The following is a 20,696-nucleotide window of genomic DNA, read 5'->3' as shown; positions in this document are numbered from 1 at the left end:
AGCGGATATATCCGCCTAAAGTCCGGCAAGGGTTAAGAAGTCACATCTACTTGATACAAACCTTCAGAGCATCAACGATTTTCTTCTCTGTGTAATGTGTGAAAGCCCACAAACCTCTGTTGACGGATGCTTCAATAGACTTCATGTGGCCAGCCTTGATCATGAAGTATTTGGTGTTACTATCTGAAACAAAAATAATGTTTATGGGGTCTCGTATCGTAATAAAGTAAAAGTTTATTACTTCAGTGCGTTACGAGATCTATTTATCTCGTTCATTTCATGTTTACTAGTTGATACATCAAGAAAAATGCATTATATATGTACAAGTTTCATTTCTTTACGATAACTGTACGCCGAAATATCGATGTCGTAACTTTTGGAAAGAAGCCAAATTATAGGTCCCGCACTACGGGCTAGGTACGATACGAGACCTCGGGATCTCGTAGTGCAGTGAACGTGTTAATACATAAATGACCAACAGTCTGTAAGTTTCTGTGGGACACTTACCCATATCCTGGTTGTTTCTGCCCGGACCTGAGTCTGAGAAGCGGTGTTGTTGGTTTATGAACCGAGCTCCTTGGTTCTCTATGTTAGAAAGGAAGGTGTTGTTGTCCTCACCATTGTCCCTTACATCTCTGTTGTTCTCGTAGTCTTCCATCATGTAGACAAAAGGGTGTCGCCTGACTGAAGAAATACGACTGAATGTTAAAATGAAGACATAATAATGTAATCATTAAAACTTTAATTTGAGCCAGTAAACCTGGATTCTTGTGCTTTAATTCACGTACAAGGTTAAATTTTAGTATTAAGGTCGACAATGTTTGCCACTTGCTTCTGACATTATTGCCTATTGCTTCCAAAATTTGCCGATTGACCTTGCTCTTTGCCTATCGCTCCCAACGGTTGCCAATTGCTTCCAACATTTGCCTATCAATGTCACTGTTTGCCTTTATATTGCAGAATGTGATAAAAAATTTTAAAACATGATAAACAAAATTTGTCATACCTGAATGCTTAAATTTTTTACTGATGCCGAATTATTGAAAATGCTGGCCCATTGGATGTCAGAATAGCTGGCTTTTACTGTAAGTTGGAAGATGGAGTATGTTTAAAGTGGTGGAAGTAGTTTTTTACTTACACATAGAGTTGTGAGGGTGACAGTCCACCATTAGTGGCCGAGGTCGCTGACCCACACCTTGGGGTTGCTCCAGCCCAGCTGTCTGCTCTTCAGCACTCAGGATGCTGACTATAGTGTTGACCACAGCATCATCTGTCTGTAAGTAGATATTATATAGGGTGGTCATAAATTATTAGACACATTTTAATATTATATAGACAAATAACCAAGAAACTTAGAAGCATGGGAATTGTTTCATTGTATAGCAAATTTAAAACAGTTTTATACGGTAACTACAAAAATATAATTATAAAAAGGTCAGTAATTATAAAAAGTGGTTATACAAATTTTTAAAAAAATCACCTAAACTGTGAGTGTAAGCATAGATAAAACATACTAAGGGTATCTTCTTTTATTTTATCTATGGTGTAAGCCATGTTTTTTTCTCGATGACTTGTTTTGTGCCATTTGACACACAAACCTTTTGCACATTTGACGAATCAAACCTTAAACTGACTTGAGTAACAAAATTACTAGTGTGCAATAAAAAGCAAAGTATTTGGTTTCATGAAAGCAAATCTGTAATAACTGTTCGAAGAAGGCTTGCTGTTAGAGTTTTTATTTAGTCAGCTGTGGAGTAAATAATAAAGAAGTTACAATAGTAACCATGACGACCAACATAAAAAATCTATGATTTTAAAAAATGCATTTTTTCTGTAAAAATATACGTAACCCTTCTTGTAATGGCTGATTTGAATTGGCAACTAGATAACTAATGTTGATAAACCACTGTCACTTTTTTAAGCCCCCAAACAAAATATTTTGTATAGTTTATTTAGTTTTTTTTTCAAATTGAAATTATGACCATAAAAAAATATTTTATGGTTATATTTATTTTTAATTTATGTTTTACTTGTGTACAATGTTGTGCTGAATAAGAATCAAGCCCTCAAGTACAAAAAATTATTTATTTTAGTCACTATGTGTACACAAAATCCAAAACATGTTTTTGTATGAAATCAAACAACATGCGTATTGCGTATAGGACAACAAGGGGTCAACTAATCCGAGTGGAAGGAGTTAAACAATGCTAAATGTTCAAAATTTGTAAAATTTCACTCTATTTATTGCAGTTAGATGAATTAGCGTAAGCTTGAAAGTAACCGTTGATTTCGACAGGTTTCACCTAGTATTTTATAATTTACTTTATTCAAATAATGTTAACAAAATTAGTTATTGCTAAAATAATAAAGCGTTATTAAGTTTGATTGTTGTATGTGCATACCTTATTTTTCAGATTGTTTTTTGCTAGTAAAAAAATCTCATCAAAGCTTTTTACCTTAAGACTTTTTAATTGGAGCCAAATAACAGATATATATATATTTAGTATTTTAGAATTTGAAAAAAAAACATATTCTTAAAAATATCAAAAACCTTTTAAAAACATCTTACAGCCAAAAAAGCTTGTTTCATGTGTCCTAGTTACCTGTGTCCAAGGCTTGTTGGGGTACTTGAGTCGCTTGAGCAGCAGAAGGTTCCACCGCTGTTTCAGTTGGTATGTCAGAGCCGCAGCCTCGTTGTCTGAGCGGAACACGAGCCAGTCGTCCAGCTTCATCATGGCACTGCAGCCCTCAGGCACCACCTCTGTCTCATTCTCACTGTCACTGTCACAGATAGTGCTGGCTAGTGATGGGTCTACAACAGAATCAAATATAACAGTTACTGACAGCTGTGACTCACAGTAAACACGAGCCAGTCGTCCAGCTTCATCATGGCACTGCAGCCCTCAGGCACCACCTCTGTCTCGTTCTCACTGTCACTGTCACAGATAGTGCTGGCTAGTGATGGGTCTACAACAGAATCAAATATAACAGTTACTGACTGCTGTGACTCACAGTAAACTAGGATTGCATGATAAGTGAGTGACTGAGAGGTCCTTCTAATAATCTGAATGTCACCAATTAGATCATAAGAAAAATTTAAGTTACATTAGAGGGACTAACTAGACCCAGCTGTTATTACTCCTTTTTATAATTTCTTTTTAGGAGTCTGCAAGCCAGACTTTTTACATTGGGTCGGGATAAACGGGTAAAAGTATTTGGCCCCTGTATCTGGGGCCAAAGTTATGTAATGCCAAAGCATTGGACTCATTCCTATTCAGGTAAGTCTACTGTCCACACTGTAAATCTGTATTTACTAATTATGTTGGATATGAAGTTTTTTTTAGATAAACCAGTGACTTACGTTCCGAATCCTCCACTGCGTCTGGTGGAAGCCTTGTTGGCCCAGCAAAGATAGCTACAGTGACCGGAGTAACTACTGTGGCTGTCTGGACCATACTGAGTCGACCCACCTGGGGAGGAAACACAATATATAGAGGAAAAATAAATATTTTGTGTATAATGGAACCCAGAATTATGTTGTATGACTATGAAAAAATAAATTAATGAGTAGTGATGTCATGGGTTAAGTACTCTACTCATTAGATATCGACTCCATAATTTTTCTGTCATTATCAAGTATTCGACACGATTAATTGTTAGTTAATGAATTTATCGCTAGACAAATCTTTATGCTGCAATCTGAGTGGGTGTGTTGAATACTCACCACAATAATCAATTATTTAAGAAGGGGACACCATTATGTGCATATTTTAACCCAAATATGAGTGAAGGATGAGTGGCGCGATCTTGTAGTCTTGTTAGTAACTAAGGCCGACATGTTCCTTAGACACAGCTGTTAATTAACAGCCCATACAGCTAATGGCAACTAAGGGACCTACAGTTTAGAGTGGAATCCGAACTACAGTTTTTCCTTGGTATTTGACAAATTGGTCTAATTATCAGGATAGTACTGCGGACAGTCGAGTACTCTCTAGTGCGGACGTTAATCCACACCAGGGAGCATCGCATCCACAGTGTATGCCTATAAATATCCACAATTCGTGACCTCCTAGTAGCTTCATGTTTATTGTCAATAATGTGTTGAGCGATTTGGATTTCTGTAATTTTAGTTTGGGGGCTGGTCGATGCTCTTTGTGTCCGATTTTGAATGGTCTCCCATTTTGTCCTATATAGGTGCTCGGATCCTACGATCCTAACATGGGTAATCGGCACATTTTATGTGGTAATGTGTCTTTTCGTATAGTTTTGTCCTACCTTGCAGAGGTCCTCGTAGATCAGCCAGTCCGTAGGGAGTCCACACACAATGGCTGTGTGTGTGTCTGCCACACTGGTACGAGCACTCTTACACGGCTCTCTCAGAGTAGACCACGGTTCCACCACTACCTTGTGTTCCTTCCTGTACACACAACAGTCACTACTCACTGTTTTGTAGTAGACACATTACATGTATGTAGTACATTTTGTTTGGTTATTTAAAGTTGTTAATGGCCATTAATAAATAGGTATATACAGTATAAACAAATCAAAGATATGATTTTTACAGTGGCAACATGTCAATATTACTTTTTTTTACTGTTTTGCTTCTTTTTATCAACTTATCTGTACCTTTTTGTTACTTTTTCTTTGCTAAGGAGTTGACATTTAACTTGTGAATCCTTCAGTTATACTTGATCTTTTATATCAATCTTACAACTAGTTCATATAGTTCAATAGATTTTTTGACGTTTCAGTAGCCTTTAACTACATAGAAATTAAGTCTTTGTAATTTTTCTACAAAATTAAGAGAAAAAATCATCCACTTTAGAAAACATTAGGTGAGTTGATCACTTGCATATTATCAGAGGGCATATATGCATAGCACAGTTTCTATTTGATTTTGACCAAGAACAGTAAAGTTAATTATGAGAGTGAGAATCCAAACAAAAATATGTGCATTAGGGAAGGAGGCTAGATGGAGTGGGCAGAAGGCAAAACAGCTGTCAGGCTCAGTTTAGTAGATGTGGACTAGTACCAGCTATCCTAAAGACATTGCTGATAAAATTTTTGCTAGCAAACATAACTCTGTAAACATGCGCGGGCTGGTTTTCACTTGCACAACAAACTGTATAATGAACTAAATAAATGTTTGATTTGTTATTCAAATTCTTTTTGAAAAAATAAAACTAATAGCAAAAGCAGATCAAGTAATATTTGAAATAGGATTACATTAAACCTAATGACTGCAGTAACAGGTTGCATGCCAAGTGTAATCAACTGTCTTCTCCCACTTACTGTGTCCGTAGCACATTGTGATCTCTGTCCACTCTGGCAAGGTTGGGGTAAAGTCCTCCAGTCAATGCTGCCTTCACCACCGCCCAGTTCTCTGAGTTGCTGTTGACGTCTCGTATGTCTCCATTGCCTCTGTTCTTGACCAGTCCGAGCGCACGTAGACATGACAGCACCTCCGCGCGGTACGCTGTTACCAGCTCCAACCTGCCGCTGTCCACACACAGCCGCTCACAGAAAATCTTTTCACTGTTGTTCCACCTTGATTGTTGCCAGCCCTATAAATATGCAGCAATTAGCAGCTTTCTGTACTATAAACAGTACAAGGAAGCCAACTTTGTCGGGTGACTGTAGGAAAAATAATTTATAATTGAAGAGGTAAGAGGTATCAATAATTTAAATTATGACTATGTTTTGCTTGAAAAAATTCTGCAAAGTCACCGTCTATGTCAGAGTGTTTTGATTTGTGTAAGCTTTGATCATCAAAATTACTTGAAGCCATAAGATAATTCAATATTTTTTTATTATATTGGACAATGTGTTGGTTAGGGTACCATACTCTTTAACCGTAGTTTTTATCCTACTTGCCAAAAAAACTGTTCTTTAGTTTGAGTGTTAGGCCCAAAAAAAAAAAAACAATACTGCTTAGAAGTTGGACAACTGACAAGCGGAACTATTAATGTAATCAATTTTTAATGTAAAAAATGCTGAAAAGGGTCAATGTACTGTGGTGTCTGAGATGGCCATTTGTAAGAAAGGTAATCTTGGAAGAAAAACAATGAAACAATGCAGGGTTACTGGCAATTAAAGATAACCAAAAGATAACTGATTAGAAGACCTCATATCCCAATTACATAGACCCTGATAGGCTGACACAATACTTCTAGCGATATCATCCCTAGTAAGCTGTAGTTTATTAGTGGGTGCAAGCTCTACACGCATGATTTCGGGCCGTGCTCTTTGCATCTATAAGAAACTCTCCCTCTTAGCAAATGTAGTAATGCTCTTTGTACAGGGTGTTCAAAAAAGGTGGGGACATAATATACGTAGTGATTCCTTGAGTCAAAATAAAGAGAAAATCAAGAATAATATTTTTTCAAAATCTCTTTGGTAACCAGATATTCACCATTTTGTATATTTTACATTATCATTTTTATATTGAAATTTTGTTAACCGATCATTATGAAACTTGGTATGTATGTTAAGGTAGACGAGACCCATATTAGAAAATAAATTCATCTTGATTGATCTAAAATCTCCAAAATGGTGGCCATTTTAATTTTTTAAACTTAAATTACTCAAAAATTGGCTGGTTTTATGAAAAAATGTCACGAACACTTTTATTAAGCATTTTTTATTCCCTATCAAACGATACTAAGCACAAAAAAATCTAAATATTTCAGCTATTTCTTATTTGATATTTTCGTACTTAGTATCGTTTCATAGGGAATAAAAGTGTTCATGACATTTTTTCATAAAACCAGCCATTTTTGAGTAATTTAAGTTCAAAAAATTAAAATTGCCACCATTTTGGAATTTTTAGTGGAATCAAGATGAATTTTTTCTCAAACATGGGTCTCTTCTACCTTAACATACTTACCAAGTTTTAAAAAGATCGGTTAAAAAATTTTAGAGACAAAAGTGATATTGTAAAAAAATCATACTATACAAAAAGCTCAAGCTATATTTTTATTTTAGTTAAAAATCAATACCCTATTGGCAATTCGAAACATGTTTTGGTTATGAATTCAACAATCCAAATTCAAAGAAAGAAAGAAAGAATTTTCAATAGGCTACCTGAAAAAGGCGAAGATAGAGCATGTGATCACTGAATGTATTCTCTGCTAGCTTCTTACGTTCAGCCGCAAGGCTTCTTTTTGACCCTGGTTTTGTTGGGACTTTGAATATTTCTCTGAAAACAAAACATTCTGTGCAAAAAGCTGGTTACATGTATGGAGCAGTTGTAGTAAATTCATGAATTATTGTTTGACCACATCAATTTCATCCATCAGTGTACAACTAAATCATATCAGGATAATGTACATTCGTAGTAAATAAGTTTAAGACCAAATAGTAGGTGTGTGCAAGTACCAAAACTTTGACTTAACAATTCATGACAAATATTAATAATTTTAAAATATCTGTTTAATTATGCATGAAAATTACAGGTTGGAAAAAAGTATTTATGTTACTAATTAAAATTTTTGTTGAAAAAGCTATGTACTCTTAGACAGTTACTACTCACCCTTGTGCTAGGATACAGGTTATAGTTAAGACAGGGTCGAGACACTTGAGTAATACTGAAAAAATGAGCATCTTGCCGTAGTGAGGGGAAATAGGCATCTCCAGCAGGTACCTGCCTAGGTCCGTCAAGTCTTCCCAAGCATCTAAGGCATCCATTGTCTGAAACGTCAATCGAAAGTCATAACTAAATAGAAGCACTACTAACAAGCAGAAGTATGATGTGATTGAAAGTAAACAAAGTATAAGATTTTCATATAATTTATTCAAATTTGGTGTTTTAAGAGAACAATTATTCTGGATAATTTGAATTTTGATGATAGATAATCAATGTGGGAGCCAATGTGTATGCCCAACTGTTTCGTTACGTGTTGGTACAACAATATAGTTTGTGTTGGTTAAAGTAAAGTCCAGTTTTAACGTTTTGAGTTTTTCTTCATTATTTAGAATAGCATGTAGTATCCATAGACATAGACATAGACATAGACATATTTTATTCATGAATTGGGTACAAATTATACAATGTACATCTCAATCGTCAAATACATTATATGGTGTAGTAGCATTTAAATCAAAACGAAAAATTATTTAAATAGTTAAATCTATTTGAACCACCAAACAGTAAGGTTGTGTCATCCGCATAGAATATTGATTTAGCTGAATGAAGATGTGCTGATAGATCATTGATGTACACAATAAAAAGCAACTGTCCGAGAATACTACCCTGAGGAACCCCGAACTTCCATTCAGCGAGATGCGACCGAAATCCTGAAATCTCAACAAATTGCATTCTATTTGAAAGATACGATCGGAACCAAGCTAGTGGAACTCCTCGAACACCATATTTTTCCAGTTTCTCACAAAGAATATTGTGATTAACTGTATCGAAAGCTTTCGAAAGATCACAGAATACACTCAGGGCTGGTTTGCGCTGTTCAAGGTTGGATAATACATTCTGAACAAACTCAACAATTGCTTGAGTGGTTGAGCGACCCGCTCTGAAGCCATATTGGTTTTGAATGAGAATGTTATTCATGTCTAGATGATTCATTAACCTGGAATACATAACCTTCTCCATTACCTTTGATAAAGTGCAAAGAAGAGCAACCGGCCTATAGTTGTTAACATCGCATTTGTCACCTTTCTTGAAGACCGGGACAATCTTTGCTGTTTTGTAAATATCGGGGAAAATACCTGATGACATGGAAGCATTAAACAGATAAACTAAAGGGTCTAAAATGGATGTGTACATTTGCTTTAAAAGAGAGCTGGATATTTCGTCAGAGCCTGTAGATGTTTTTGATTTAAGCGATTGAATTGCTTGTTTGCTTGTTCTATCTCTCTGGAAGTAACTGGAGACAAAAACAAAGAATGCATTGGAGGGGTCTGCTGGACAAGATTGACTGCAGTAGACGATTCACCAAATGTAGATCCAACAAAAGAACCTGAGAAATGTTTCGAAAAAATATTTACTACTTCAGAAGGTGACTGAACCAATGAATCCTGGGATTTTAAGATGGGAAAAGAAGAAGGTTTCAACTCACAGGTCTCTCTACGAACAATATGCCAAAGGGCCTTTTGCATGCAGTCAGCTTTCTCTAATTCACATGAGATATCTGTACGTTTTTCCTGAATCAAAAGCCTCCTGAACAGTTTTTTTCTCTCTTTCAAAAGTGCTTTCAAGGCTGGATCCTTAGTATTTCGCACGAGAATACCCTAATCGACATTACTATTGGCGAAATCTTTCAACTCCTTACTCAATGGTTTTTTGTTTCTCCCCCTTTTATTCTTAATTTTCTTTAAAGGAAATGATCTATTAAAACATGTTTGGACAATACCATGAAATGAATTTGAATTTACTGTTCACTTCATTGACCTGGTGTAATCTACTCCAATCTACCTGAGACAAAATTTCCTTAAAATTAGAAATATTACGTTTACAGAAGGATCGTTTCTTAACAAATAATTCTGTTGGTTTGCAATTGGTTCTTATTGATACTAGCTGAGAATCATGATCTGATAATGTGTTTATAAATGAACGACATGAAACTATTTCATTGTTTAAATTGGTAACAACATTGTCAAGGAGGGTTTCACTGGTGTCAGTGATTCTAGTGGCATGATTAACTAATTCACGTAAATTGAAAGATAAAAAGATATTTCTTAGCTTCTCAATGCTTGGATTAACAGAATTAAGAAAATCAATATTCCAATCTCCACACAGTACAATTAACATATTATTTTTCAATAGATGATGAATTAACTTTTCAAATGAGTTAATAAATTCTTGTTCATTATTGTGTGGAGGTCTGTACAAACAAACAATTAAAAAATTCAAGTCATCATTAAAAACAATACTATTTACAATTTACAGTACTATCCTGAGTTTTGTGGTTCCATTTGAGTGGAACCACCTTAATGCAGCCAACATTGTCTGATGAACAGTATTGTCCAGCTCAACCAGCTTATTACTGACATGAATGATGGTGGAATTATCTGCATTCAAAAATGTACTTTTTATTTCAAGATGACGGCAAATCATTAATTTATGTAAATAAATTATGAGGGTACCCAGTACCAAACCCTGAGTTATATCTGATTTCAATGCTTAGCCCTAGAACCTCACTAATCCGTCACCTACAGGACCGGGAGCATGGTCAGATCAGCAAAAAGGTCTGGTTATCAGTTTATTGACATAAATACTGTATAAATGGCCTAATATGTATAAACTGAAAAAACAAAGAAATTATACGTCTAATAACACTAGTAATAATAATAATATATTTACTTTTGGAGATATATAATAATTTTAATTAATTAATTTAAGTTTTAATTAATTGTACTGTTAAATACTTATACTGTTGAATCACAAGACAACAATAGGCTCATTCGCCTATTGGGTCTGATGATTATTGGAGTGTCCAATCAAAATCGATCACCACTTACCATCTTTCATATGTATTTACCGTCTTGTGAAAACTTGTGATTCAACAGTATACTGTTTTAAGTGTAAATATTATTACTAGTGTTATTAGACGTATAATTTGTTTGTTTTTTCAGTAATGTGGATATTTATAGGTATGCACTGTGGATGCGATACTCCCTGGTGTGGATTAACGTCCGTACGGGTGAGTACTACGACTATCCGCAGTACTATCCTGATAATTAGACCAATTCGTATATACCAAAGAAAAAAAGTGGTTCGGATTCCACTATAAACTGTAGGTCCCTTAGTCGCCATTAGCTGTATGGGCTATTAATTAACAGCTGTGTCTAAGGAATATGTCGGCCTTAGTCACTAACAAGACTACAAGATCGCGCCACTCATCATACACTCATCTCCATTCATACTTGGCTTAAAATACCTACTTTGTATGGTCGCCATTTCAAAGAAAAGTATTAAACTATTAAAAGTATTAAAAAAGTAATTTAATAACACGTACGATACTGATCAAGAAGGTATTTAATATGTATAAACAAACAAATTGAATAACATTGTACAGCAAAATAAAGAACAGGACAATAGAAATTCTAGTAAGCTACTGCTAATCATAGGCTATTGCTACAATGTTTTAGGACAGAAGAATGTCGATAAAAAAATTAGATAACGCATAAAAAAAGTATAAAATAATAGTAGTCTACTTATAGATGATAACAACAGTATGAAGATAACAATGACATAAAAACATCGCTTATTCTTTATCTTTGATTTGATAAAAAAAATTTTGTGACCTGTCCATCCCTAGTTAATGCTTAATTATTTGTTATTTATTTATTTGTTAAAGGTTATTATTTAAAATGTTAAATTTTCAGTTACTGTTTTTTGAGGGCAGAAGGGTAAATTAAACCCCATGTTATTTAAAAAAAAGATTTTTGCATTCTTTGAATGGCTGTACTTTTTCTTTGTTGTTTGTTGAAATTATAGGCTGTTGTTTCCAGTTTGGTTTTGTTTTTGCAGTTCACCCACTGCCTTTCAGATTTAGGTAGGGATGTGGGGCGACCACTATGGGGGGGGCATGCTTCCACTAGTTGCTTGTCTGAGGGTGGTGCGAAGGGTCGGCTCAAGTATAAGTCTTTAATTTGTGTAGATTTCTACCAATACAACATCTGTGTTAAGCATTCGAGGTACCTTGAGTAGTTGTACAGCATTTCTAGTGACCATTGGAGACGGAGGTTCAATGGCTCTTGCTAAGAAGTCAGCGATCGGACTGTTGGGAGGAGCCAACAACTTGGTGTTCAGACACAACTCCTTTAAACAGATACATTCTGTTACTCATATTTTTTTTACCTTTTAGGATTCCTAATTCAAAAGGAATTGACTTTAGACCTAAATAAAAAAGTTACATATCATAGCAGAACTGTTATTCCAAACCTCTTTCGTACCTAAAAAGGTGAAAACTTGGAACTATTCTAACAATTTTATTAAATTAAAACGAGGTGTTAGCCCGTCCTACGTACGGGAATTCAGTAGTCAGCTAGTTTACATATATAAAGACAAAGTTTCTTGCAGTTTTAATGTGAAAAATCATCTTGTAAACAAATGTTGTGTGACCAAATATAATTTTATTCCATCATAGGCCTATACGATATGCATTTTAAATCCGATACTTTCACAATAAAACAGCAATTCTGCAATTTTTTCGATGTGAAAAGCGTTGTAGTGAGATTTCCAGCCGATTCGCACAGACGCACACTGATTATAAGTAGCCTACAGTAGAGAGAGTAATAGCTTTGACTATTAATAAAAACAATTTGAGAAGTGTATAGACCTAGTCAACGATACCACCTTCCATAGCATACCTGCCTCTTCCATAATTATTATCATCACAATACTACTATACACAATTTCCAGTAGGTCTGAATAGAAACGACCTAAAATAAAACTAATAAACTAATAAAATATCCAATAAAATTCACAGTACACATAATTTAACTTTGGCGTCCTAACATCAAAACTAATCGTCACACCCATCCTTTATATCAATTTCACTGCATTAATTGCTAAAAAAATAAGTGTAAACAAAGAAAAGTAAAAACAATAACAGTTTGTTTTGAAACAGCTGTTTGGTTCAAATAACATTCATTTGAAAAAAAAGAACTGGTCACATGTAGCAGGAATATAATAAACGGTATCAGCATTCTGACACATACTTTCTCCCATAAGATTGTCAACAACCTTTCTCATGAGTAAGCGGTGAGAGTAAATATACAGAAATGGGATTTGTACAATTTTCTTCAGAATTTAAAGGACTATAACATACTAAATGTTTATCAAAATCGTTCTAGCCAATTTTGGGAAAATCCGATTTTCCGTTATTTTATGGGGATTTTTATGGGGAAATAACATAATTTACCATAACTTTTGAACCGTAATTTTTTACAAAAATGGGATTTGTATCATTTTGTTTAGAATATAAAGGACTATAACATACTCAATTTTTATCAAAATCGTTCGGGCCATTTTTGAGAAAATCCTATTTTTCCAGTTTTTTATGGGGTTTTATGGGAAAATCCCCATTAAAAATAAAATTTTCTAAAAAATGACAAACACTATCAAAATTGTAAGGATCATAACATACTCTGTTAAATCAAAACCGGATTTTTGTCTAATATCCTATTTTTTGTTATTTTATGGGGGTTTTATGGGAAAATAACATAATTTACCATAACTTTTGAACCGTAATTTTTACAGAAATGGGATTTGTACCATTTTGTTCAGAATTCAAAGGGCTACAACATACTAAATTTTTATCAAAATCGTTCGGGCCATTTTTGAGAAAATCCGATTTTTCCAGTTTTTTATGGGTTTTTATGGGAAAATCCCCATAAAAAATCAAAATTTCAAAAAAATGAAAAAAACACCTGGGGATACCACGGATTAGAACCTACATACCAAATTTCATTGAAATCAGACCACAGGTGTAGTCCCTAGCTCTGTACACATCCAGACACACAGACACAAACAGGCACACACCCACACACACACACACATAGACATCACTTCAAAAACCACTTTTTTGGGTCCAGGGGGACCCAAAACGAATATATACACTCAAAACTCGAAAATTTTGACGAAAACAATACTTTCTCCATATACTATGGTATAGGGGGAGAAAGTAAAAAGTAAACACGCTAGTAAAGCTAATGACGTAATTCAAGGCCACACTAAAAAAACATTTTAGTTTTTTTGTTTTTTTTTAGTGTGGCCTTGCGTAATTGTCAATGTTTATTATCCATACCGTTATCAGTTGTATCCTTGATAATTACCCACCCTCATTGAATAAATGTACATCGTAATTTCCCATATTAGTTAATTTAAACTACAATATATTCATAGTTGAAATAAAAGTGATATTTTTACGTTTGGGGGGCGCTGATATAGGCACCCCCAAACGTAACCACAACTTAACACGATTTCATAAAAGGATGGTTTGTCTAATTGCATATCGTAGGTCAATGTTAACGTTGTGTTCAATCTATGTCATCCATCTGTTTATCTGTGTATAAAACCCGGCTAAGGTTGTGGTGGTAATTTAAAATCGTGATTCCTGATTATTCTTGATCTTCTTTTTATGACATCAATATTTCCGGGCCTCATTTAAACAAATTTAAAGCAGACAAACATTAATTGATAACAAAAAGCTACCATGAAGAATTAAAACATGTAAACATTGTTATTTTTCTATTTTTTCCTTGAAAAGTGGAGCAGTAAAATAATTTGCATTTATCCTTTTTTATTAAGACTCGTGTACAGAGCCTCGATTTGTACTGTGGATTAATTAATTTTGGTATAAACTATTTTAAACTGTGGTCTAATTATCACTTATTTCCTATAATCAATGACACAATAAGAGTAAATAAAATAACCTCATAGTTCCATAGTTTATATTTAACCAGCTGTTAGTTAAAACAAATTATATTGCTCTAAAACAAATCGAAGATTACAAAGATTGCTTTAAAAAATAATTTGAACATCCTAGTATTTTACTATGTATAATTTAATTAATCTGTCATCCTCTTACAGAAGAATTGAACGTATCAACGATTCGCATTACACATAGTATAAATAAGTCAACCCTAAGTATGTCTTTACATTTTTATCAGTTTTTATCCAAATGCTGAATTTGTGACACAAAAGCTGAATGTTTACAGCTGTTATGTTAAGCAAATTATTTTATGCCGAAAGCTAGTTTAGAATCTTAGCGTCGGCTGCTAGACTTTTTGAAAATTAAAACTTAATTTCAAAAAAACTGGGACCCTAAACTAAATTTATGGCTTCGACATTCCCTAGTTCTCAAAATTATCTTTCTTTCAACACAAAAATCGTGAAAATCCGTCGAGTGGTTGATTCAGAATCGTGAAATAAAAAAACACTGTTTCGTTTTAATACTATAGAAGTTAATACAACTCTTTTTCACAAAGTATGTTTCTAGTAGTGAGTATCAGATATCTCATCTACATACAACAGCTGTAGCCAATTTTTAAAATTAAATGTTGAAAGAGCCACTGAAAGAATGCACTACAGTCTAAAATTCTATTTTCTCCATAAGTAATTTGTTAATGTGACAATACATTTGACATAAAAGATTCCACAGTTTACAATAAGTTGGTTAAAAAGTTGGCCTATTCAACAGAAATATGTAATTTACAAAAGCACATTCGGTTGGTGGTTCAGATCAACTAATTAAAATTTTTGACCTAAAACTGGCTACATATTCATCATAAGAATGCAATGTCTAAAGGACAATAAATATATACAACCTGTGGTAAAAATATTGTCACAGACCTGCAGTGGCTCTCGCAGTATGGCGGGTGTGGGTGCGGGTGCGAGTGTACGGTATCGAGTGCTACTGAACAGGTGGAAGCACACACCCGGCTGGGTTCGACCCGCCCGACCTCTCCTCTGCCTAACTGTGGTCATGGACACCCACTCACATCGGGTCATGTACATGTTGGCAGCTGCGTTGTATCGTTTCTGTACGATAAACAAAGATTAATAGCAACACGGAAATAGCTCTAAAATTGAAATTAACTTATATTACTTGCCTCGTGGATTAAACATTGGTTACAAAACACATAGGTTATATAATATATCATTTAAAATATTACGATAATTAAAAATAGCACTGAAATAATTAAATGCTTGAACTTTTAATACCCTTAAAAATTTATACCTCTAAACAACATAGTACAATTTTCAGAGCCCTAGTAAGCTCAGGGTGTTATTTCATTGAATCTCACCAGCAAGCCCTAGTGTGGTTATAGCGGTATTAGCAGTGTTAGGCCGAAGGTGGCATGGTAGCTCGGTTGACTAAAGCGCTACACTGACGAGTGTAGCGTGAGGTCTTTCGTAGCGCGGGTTTGAATCCCACACATGTGCGATCCATACTAAACTCAATAATGTGAGGAATAGCAGGTGGGAGAGGCCTACCTTAAATAAACGGTGTCTGGCTTGGGTAGAGGTTGACGACATTATTGAGTTGAATTAATAAGGATTGCACACAACACAGGTTTTGCTACTTTTTATGTATAAAGGAAGAAAGACACAGATTTTTTTTTCTTTTATTTAAGTTGAATATGGACATAACAGGTAAATAAATGTATTATGAAAGACATAAAAGGAATAAGGACATAACCTAAATAATATTAACAGATAAATAAAAATAGACTTGGAGCTTAAAGTTTTAACAAAAAAAATTACCTCTCTAACTTTCCCAGAGTCAATAACAAAGACCAGATCATCAATAGTTAGGCTAGTTTCTGCCATACTTGTAGACAAAACCACTTTCCTCTGACCTGTTGGAACCGGTTGGAAAATCTTCTTCTGGTCCTGGGCCTGTAAAATTATTTGTTTGTCAAAATGGTTCAAAACTGGTTCCAAAAACTTAGTACATAAACCCAAGAGACAAAGAATGACTTCCATATCTAGTTAAAAATGTAAAAAATACCTGTATTTTGGAGTGTAATATAAACACAACAACTTTGCCATGTTCGTTGAACTTCTTTTCATCAGCTAGTATCTTTTCTCTTACAGTCAAAATTTGTTCATATGCCGGCAGAAAAATCAAAACTGCACCTGCAAACAGAAAAAAATGATAGGCTAGAATACTTTAACACTTGTACATATTTTAAAGGTTAAATGTTACTTAATATTTGTGTACAGTAGAAATATTAAGTAACCAACCTCTGATGGTCCGAATCCTTGCTTGGTACAACATTTTGTGATTGGGTATTTGGTAATCATGACTACTTCAGTAGCCTGTGATTGGGTGTTTAGTAACCATGGCAACTTGTTGAATGGGTGGATGAAGAGAAACTTAAGATAAACTTAGTACCCGAGTCAAAATTATTTATTAAAATATTTACTAATATAAATATAAATATGTATATATGTATATTGGCTATATGAATTTGAACGGAGGGTGTTTTTGGCCTCTGGGGACCTCAAAACAAAAAAGAAAATTGGTCCCGGGTCTAGGTCTCACAATGAGACCTACGGTAATGGTAATAGCGTATTCCCAATATGGGAAATTCGCTAAAAAACCAACATTTAAAAAACAAAAAACGAGAATATACAGATTATAGGCTAGAATCCAACCAGGAGGTTAAAATCCAATCAAATGAAGGTTAGTATTTAACAATATACCTTTCTTCCCAGATTCATGTATATTGTGTAAAATATGCACAATAAGATCGACGTCTACATGATCTTCAACACAACATCGCTCGTAAGTTTCTACAAGTAGTTTTGAATCTTCTGGTAGCTCTGCTTCAATGTCCGATTTAAGTGGTTCTTGCTCATTGAATATCCTAAAACAAAAAGTTGTTTTACTAACTTAGTATTTAATTAAAATTAGCATATTATTATGTAATAAGTCAATGACATACATTGTTATTATAAGACAAACAATTAATTGTACTGTATTATGTTAGATAATTAGCAGAAAATTGGATACACAACTTATGATGATAACTAGAATTACCAACACATCATTGTTACAATGCAGGGCTGCGCTATTGGCGAAACTAAGATATTAGAATAACTACAACACCAATTAAATTTTAGGAATTATGACAAACTGACATTCGAACATTAAGAAAAAGAACTATGAAAACATAAACCATTTATAACTTAAATTAAGTTATAAGTGATTTACTAAAACAATAAGGTGATATTTTGATTAAAAAATCAAAATATTCCCTTAATATGAGTTAACATTTCTATTGCATAACCTATATTCACACACATTATATTTACAACAAAACTTGATTATACACAAGTGTTTAGGATGTACAGTTTCAAATACAGATTTCCTGAAATCACAAATCCTTTATGGTAGGAAAAACTACCTTTAGTAACATCATAAAAATTTGTAATACTGTACTGATGAACAATATTTTTGTAAACAATGTGTAGCTTAAAAACTTCAGTGAGTTTGAAACCAGCTGTTGAAAACCAAATTAGACTGAAAGAAACTTAAAATAATAGCGTCAACTGCTAGACTTTAAAAAAATTTAAATTTAATTTCTAAAATCCGAAACCCAAACTTAAATAAGATTATGGCATAGTAATTCCCTTTCTCTCAAAATTATCTTTTGATCAATAGAAGAATCATGAAAATCCGGCAAGTGGTTGATTAAGAATTTTTGAATTAAAAAAACCGTACATTTTAATATACGTGGGTTGTCCAGAAAGTAAAGAACGTTTCGTTATGACGCCGCTAGGCGCGCGCCGATCTCGTACATTTTGGTATGTGCGTACTCGGCAACTCAGTCGGCATCCAGCCGTGACAATTGGAGCATTCTAGCGCTGCCCGTTTTTTCACAATTTCAACTTAAGATGAGCGCTGCGATTAAAAATACCGCCAGTTAAGAGGTGCGGTCAGTGATACGGTTTGTGTTGGCATTAAACTTAAAATCGATAGACATTTATCGCAAAGGGTATTATGTTTAAGGAAAAAAACGTAATGATTGAAAGTTCTGAGAAAATGGTGCATTCAGATTAAAAATGGCCGATCTGACGCTCATGAGTCATGGCGAAGCGAAGGGCAGACGCCCGAGCATTATGACTGATGGAACTGGTCGCTAAAGTTGATGAAAAGGTTAGCAAAAACCGCTGATTCCCAATAACGGGTCTTTCGCTTTGTTGCGTGACAATTTTAAACAACAAAGTCCGTGAAAATTGAGGAGAAGTTTCGGTTTTAAGTGTTTTCCAACAAAAACCGCATCACTGACCGCACCCCTTAACTGGCGGGATTTTTTATTGCAGCGCTCATCTTAAGTTGAAATTGTGAAAAAACGGGCAGGGCTAGAATGCTCCAATTGTCACGGCTGGATGCCGACTGAGTTGCCGAGGACGCACATACCAAAATGTACGAGATCGGCGCGCGCCTAGCGGCGTCATAACGAAACGTTCTTTACTTTCTGGATCGCCTAAGTATAAGGTGAGTTGGTGGCTCAGTCGTTAGCACCATGGACTTTGTATCCATGGCAGCGATCTCGTGGGTTCGGATCCCGGTAGCTGCCACTTCTTTTTATCAGACAGTTCAGCTGTTGTACTGACCGGCTCACCCCTCGCTTTTCTGGACTTGTTTAATGCACGGGCCCGATAGCTGAAGCCTATGTGGATGGGCAAATTGTATGAAGCAAAATTGTATTAACCACAACTGTTCAACAATGCACACTAAGTTGCAATTTTGTATATCCTCAACACAGAATACTAACATGTATGAAGTGAGCAGGTCTACAATGTCCTGATGGTTGTTGGAGAGTGCTAAGTCTAGTGCACTCGAGTCACAGCTGAAGGCTCTGACAGTCACTCGTGCACCGAGCGCCAACAACAGCTCGGCTGTGTCCAGGGAACCTCGGGCTGCGGCCGCCATCAGAGCCGTCACTCCCGTCTCCGAGTGCTGCATAACATAAGTTAAGTCTCTAGATAACAAGCTAGTACCATAGCTTTTCAGATACTGAAGTAGTCATCGCATCTATGGACCAGCTCCCCCAGCTGAAGCCATTTTTAGTGAAAGAATTATTAACAGTACAAGTCAAAATTTGATTTAATCTATTATTTTTTAATAATTTCATAGTTGGTGTTATAGTTTACAATAAGTTGTTCTTTAAGTTTGGCTTGGTTCAAGAGTTGGCATATTGAAGAGATATCAGGAATTACATGAATGCAGGCTGTTAGTGGCTCCAATAAACATGAATTTTCATTCTGAAAGATGAGTATGGGATGTCTACTATCAATAGTAAACCCTACTAACTATTAACTAACTACTGAAGCTATTCACATTGCCTCACTACAACAATGAAGCTATTCAAGAAGAGTATAATTGTGTAAGTGTGATAGTTATCAGAACAGTCATTAAAACTGTAATTCTTCCTTTCATAAATTGCTTACGTGTTCACCGTATAAAAATAAAAAGTGTAGTCGATGTTCGTTATAGAAGGCTTTTTAAATGTACTTCCTATTTAGTAGGGGTAAGTAGCTTAACTAGTAGTTAGGGACTTAGAAAAAAATGGTTAAATTTCCCTGTTTTTTAGTAGTGATTTCTATATACTGTACCCCAATGATATGTAAGAGATATACTGTAAATAAATAAATACAAATGCCTTCATTTAGCAAGCGTTCCTCAGTTACACACTGAACTGCCTCACAGCACTGGAAATGCTTTACAGGATAACTCTTGTCATTTAACTAATAACGAGAGGTCGTCCAGTGGTCGAAACTCGACCAAAAATATGTAATGTACTCACTTCTCTATTTTCACCCCACACTGTAAATAAAACATGTGATTGGAGTTTCTTCCATTTGTTTTGATTTTCTGTTTATATTTCGTTGTTATTTCGTCACCAGCATGGCAACGCATAAAATCCATGTTAATTTTTTCAAATTTTCAATCTCATTTTTTGTGCTTATCTTTGAGCCTATTTAAATTTATAAAGGGATTCTGCACACCTACAGGAAAATTGCTTTCTAACGGTATGCGCAGATTTACCACACGATGCACACAAGCTGAGAAAAAAGGTTTTAAAGAAACATGCTTGCCTATTAATATATAGATAGATAGATAAATAAAACTAATAACAGAAAATGAACATATTAAATATTTACAAAATTAAAGGTACTTCCACAACTTTTCATACATTTTTTAAGCCTACTTCTGAAA

General features: G+C 34.7%; 2 protein-coding genes across 3 annotated transcripts in view; one reads left to right on the top strand and one right to left on the bottom strand.

Annotated features, from left to right (window-relative positions):
- The window catches only part of LOC128988369 (SUMO-activating enzyme subunit 1), a 162,603-nt gene that overhangs the window by 33,295 nt on the left and 108,612 nt on the right, over nt 1-20,696 (top strand). The window lies entirely within an intron of this gene.
- LOC128988363 (3'-5' RNA helicase YTHDC2-like) overlaps nt 1-20,696 on the bottom strand; it is a 43,745-nt gene that overhangs the window by 6,887 nt on the left and 16,162 nt on the right. For both annotated transcript variants that reach the window (XM_054409586.1, XM_054409587.1), the window contains exons 10-24: nt 19,252-19,436; nt 17,174-17,337; nt 16,476-16,603; nt 16,229-16,363; nt 15,314-15,502; nt 11,657-11,776; nt 7,532-7,689; nt 7,084-7,198; nt 5,293-5,564; nt 4,276-4,417; nt 3,362-3,470; nt 2,604-2,812; nt 1,139-1,274; nt 508-684; nt 62-183 (exon numbers count right to left, since the gene is read on the bottom strand). In XM_054409586.1, the coding sequence (XP_054265561.1) occupies nt 62-183; nt 508-684; nt 1,139-1,274; nt 2,604-2,812; nt 3,362-3,470; nt 4,276-4,417; nt 5,293-5,564; nt 7,084-7,198; nt 7,532-7,689; nt 11,657-11,776; nt 15,314-15,502; nt 16,229-16,363; nt 16,476-16,603; nt 17,174-17,337; nt 19,252-19,436 (2,361 nt within the window). The remainder of the gene's footprint in view (nt 1-61; nt 184-507; nt 685-1,138; nt 1,275-2,603; nt 2,813-3,361; nt 3,471-4,275; nt 4,418-5,292; nt 5,565-7,083; nt 7,199-7,531; nt 7,690-11,656; nt 11,777-15,313; nt 15,503-16,228; nt 16,364-16,475; nt 16,604-17,173; nt 17,338-19,251; nt 19,437-20,696) is intronic.

This window comes from Macrosteles quadrilineatus, unplaced genomic scaffold, assembly GCF_028750875.1.
Source record: "Macrosteles quadrilineatus isolate MER2022 unplaced genomic scaffold, UCM_ALF_1.0 Scaffold_3__2_contigs__length_128488019, whole genome shotgun sequence".
Lineage (NCBI taxonomy): Eukaryota > Metazoa > Arthropoda > Insecta > Hemiptera > Cicadellidae > Macrosteles > Macrosteles quadrilineatus.
Note: the sequence above shows the minus strand (reverse complement) of the source record. Positions and strands in the feature narration are given on the sequence as shown.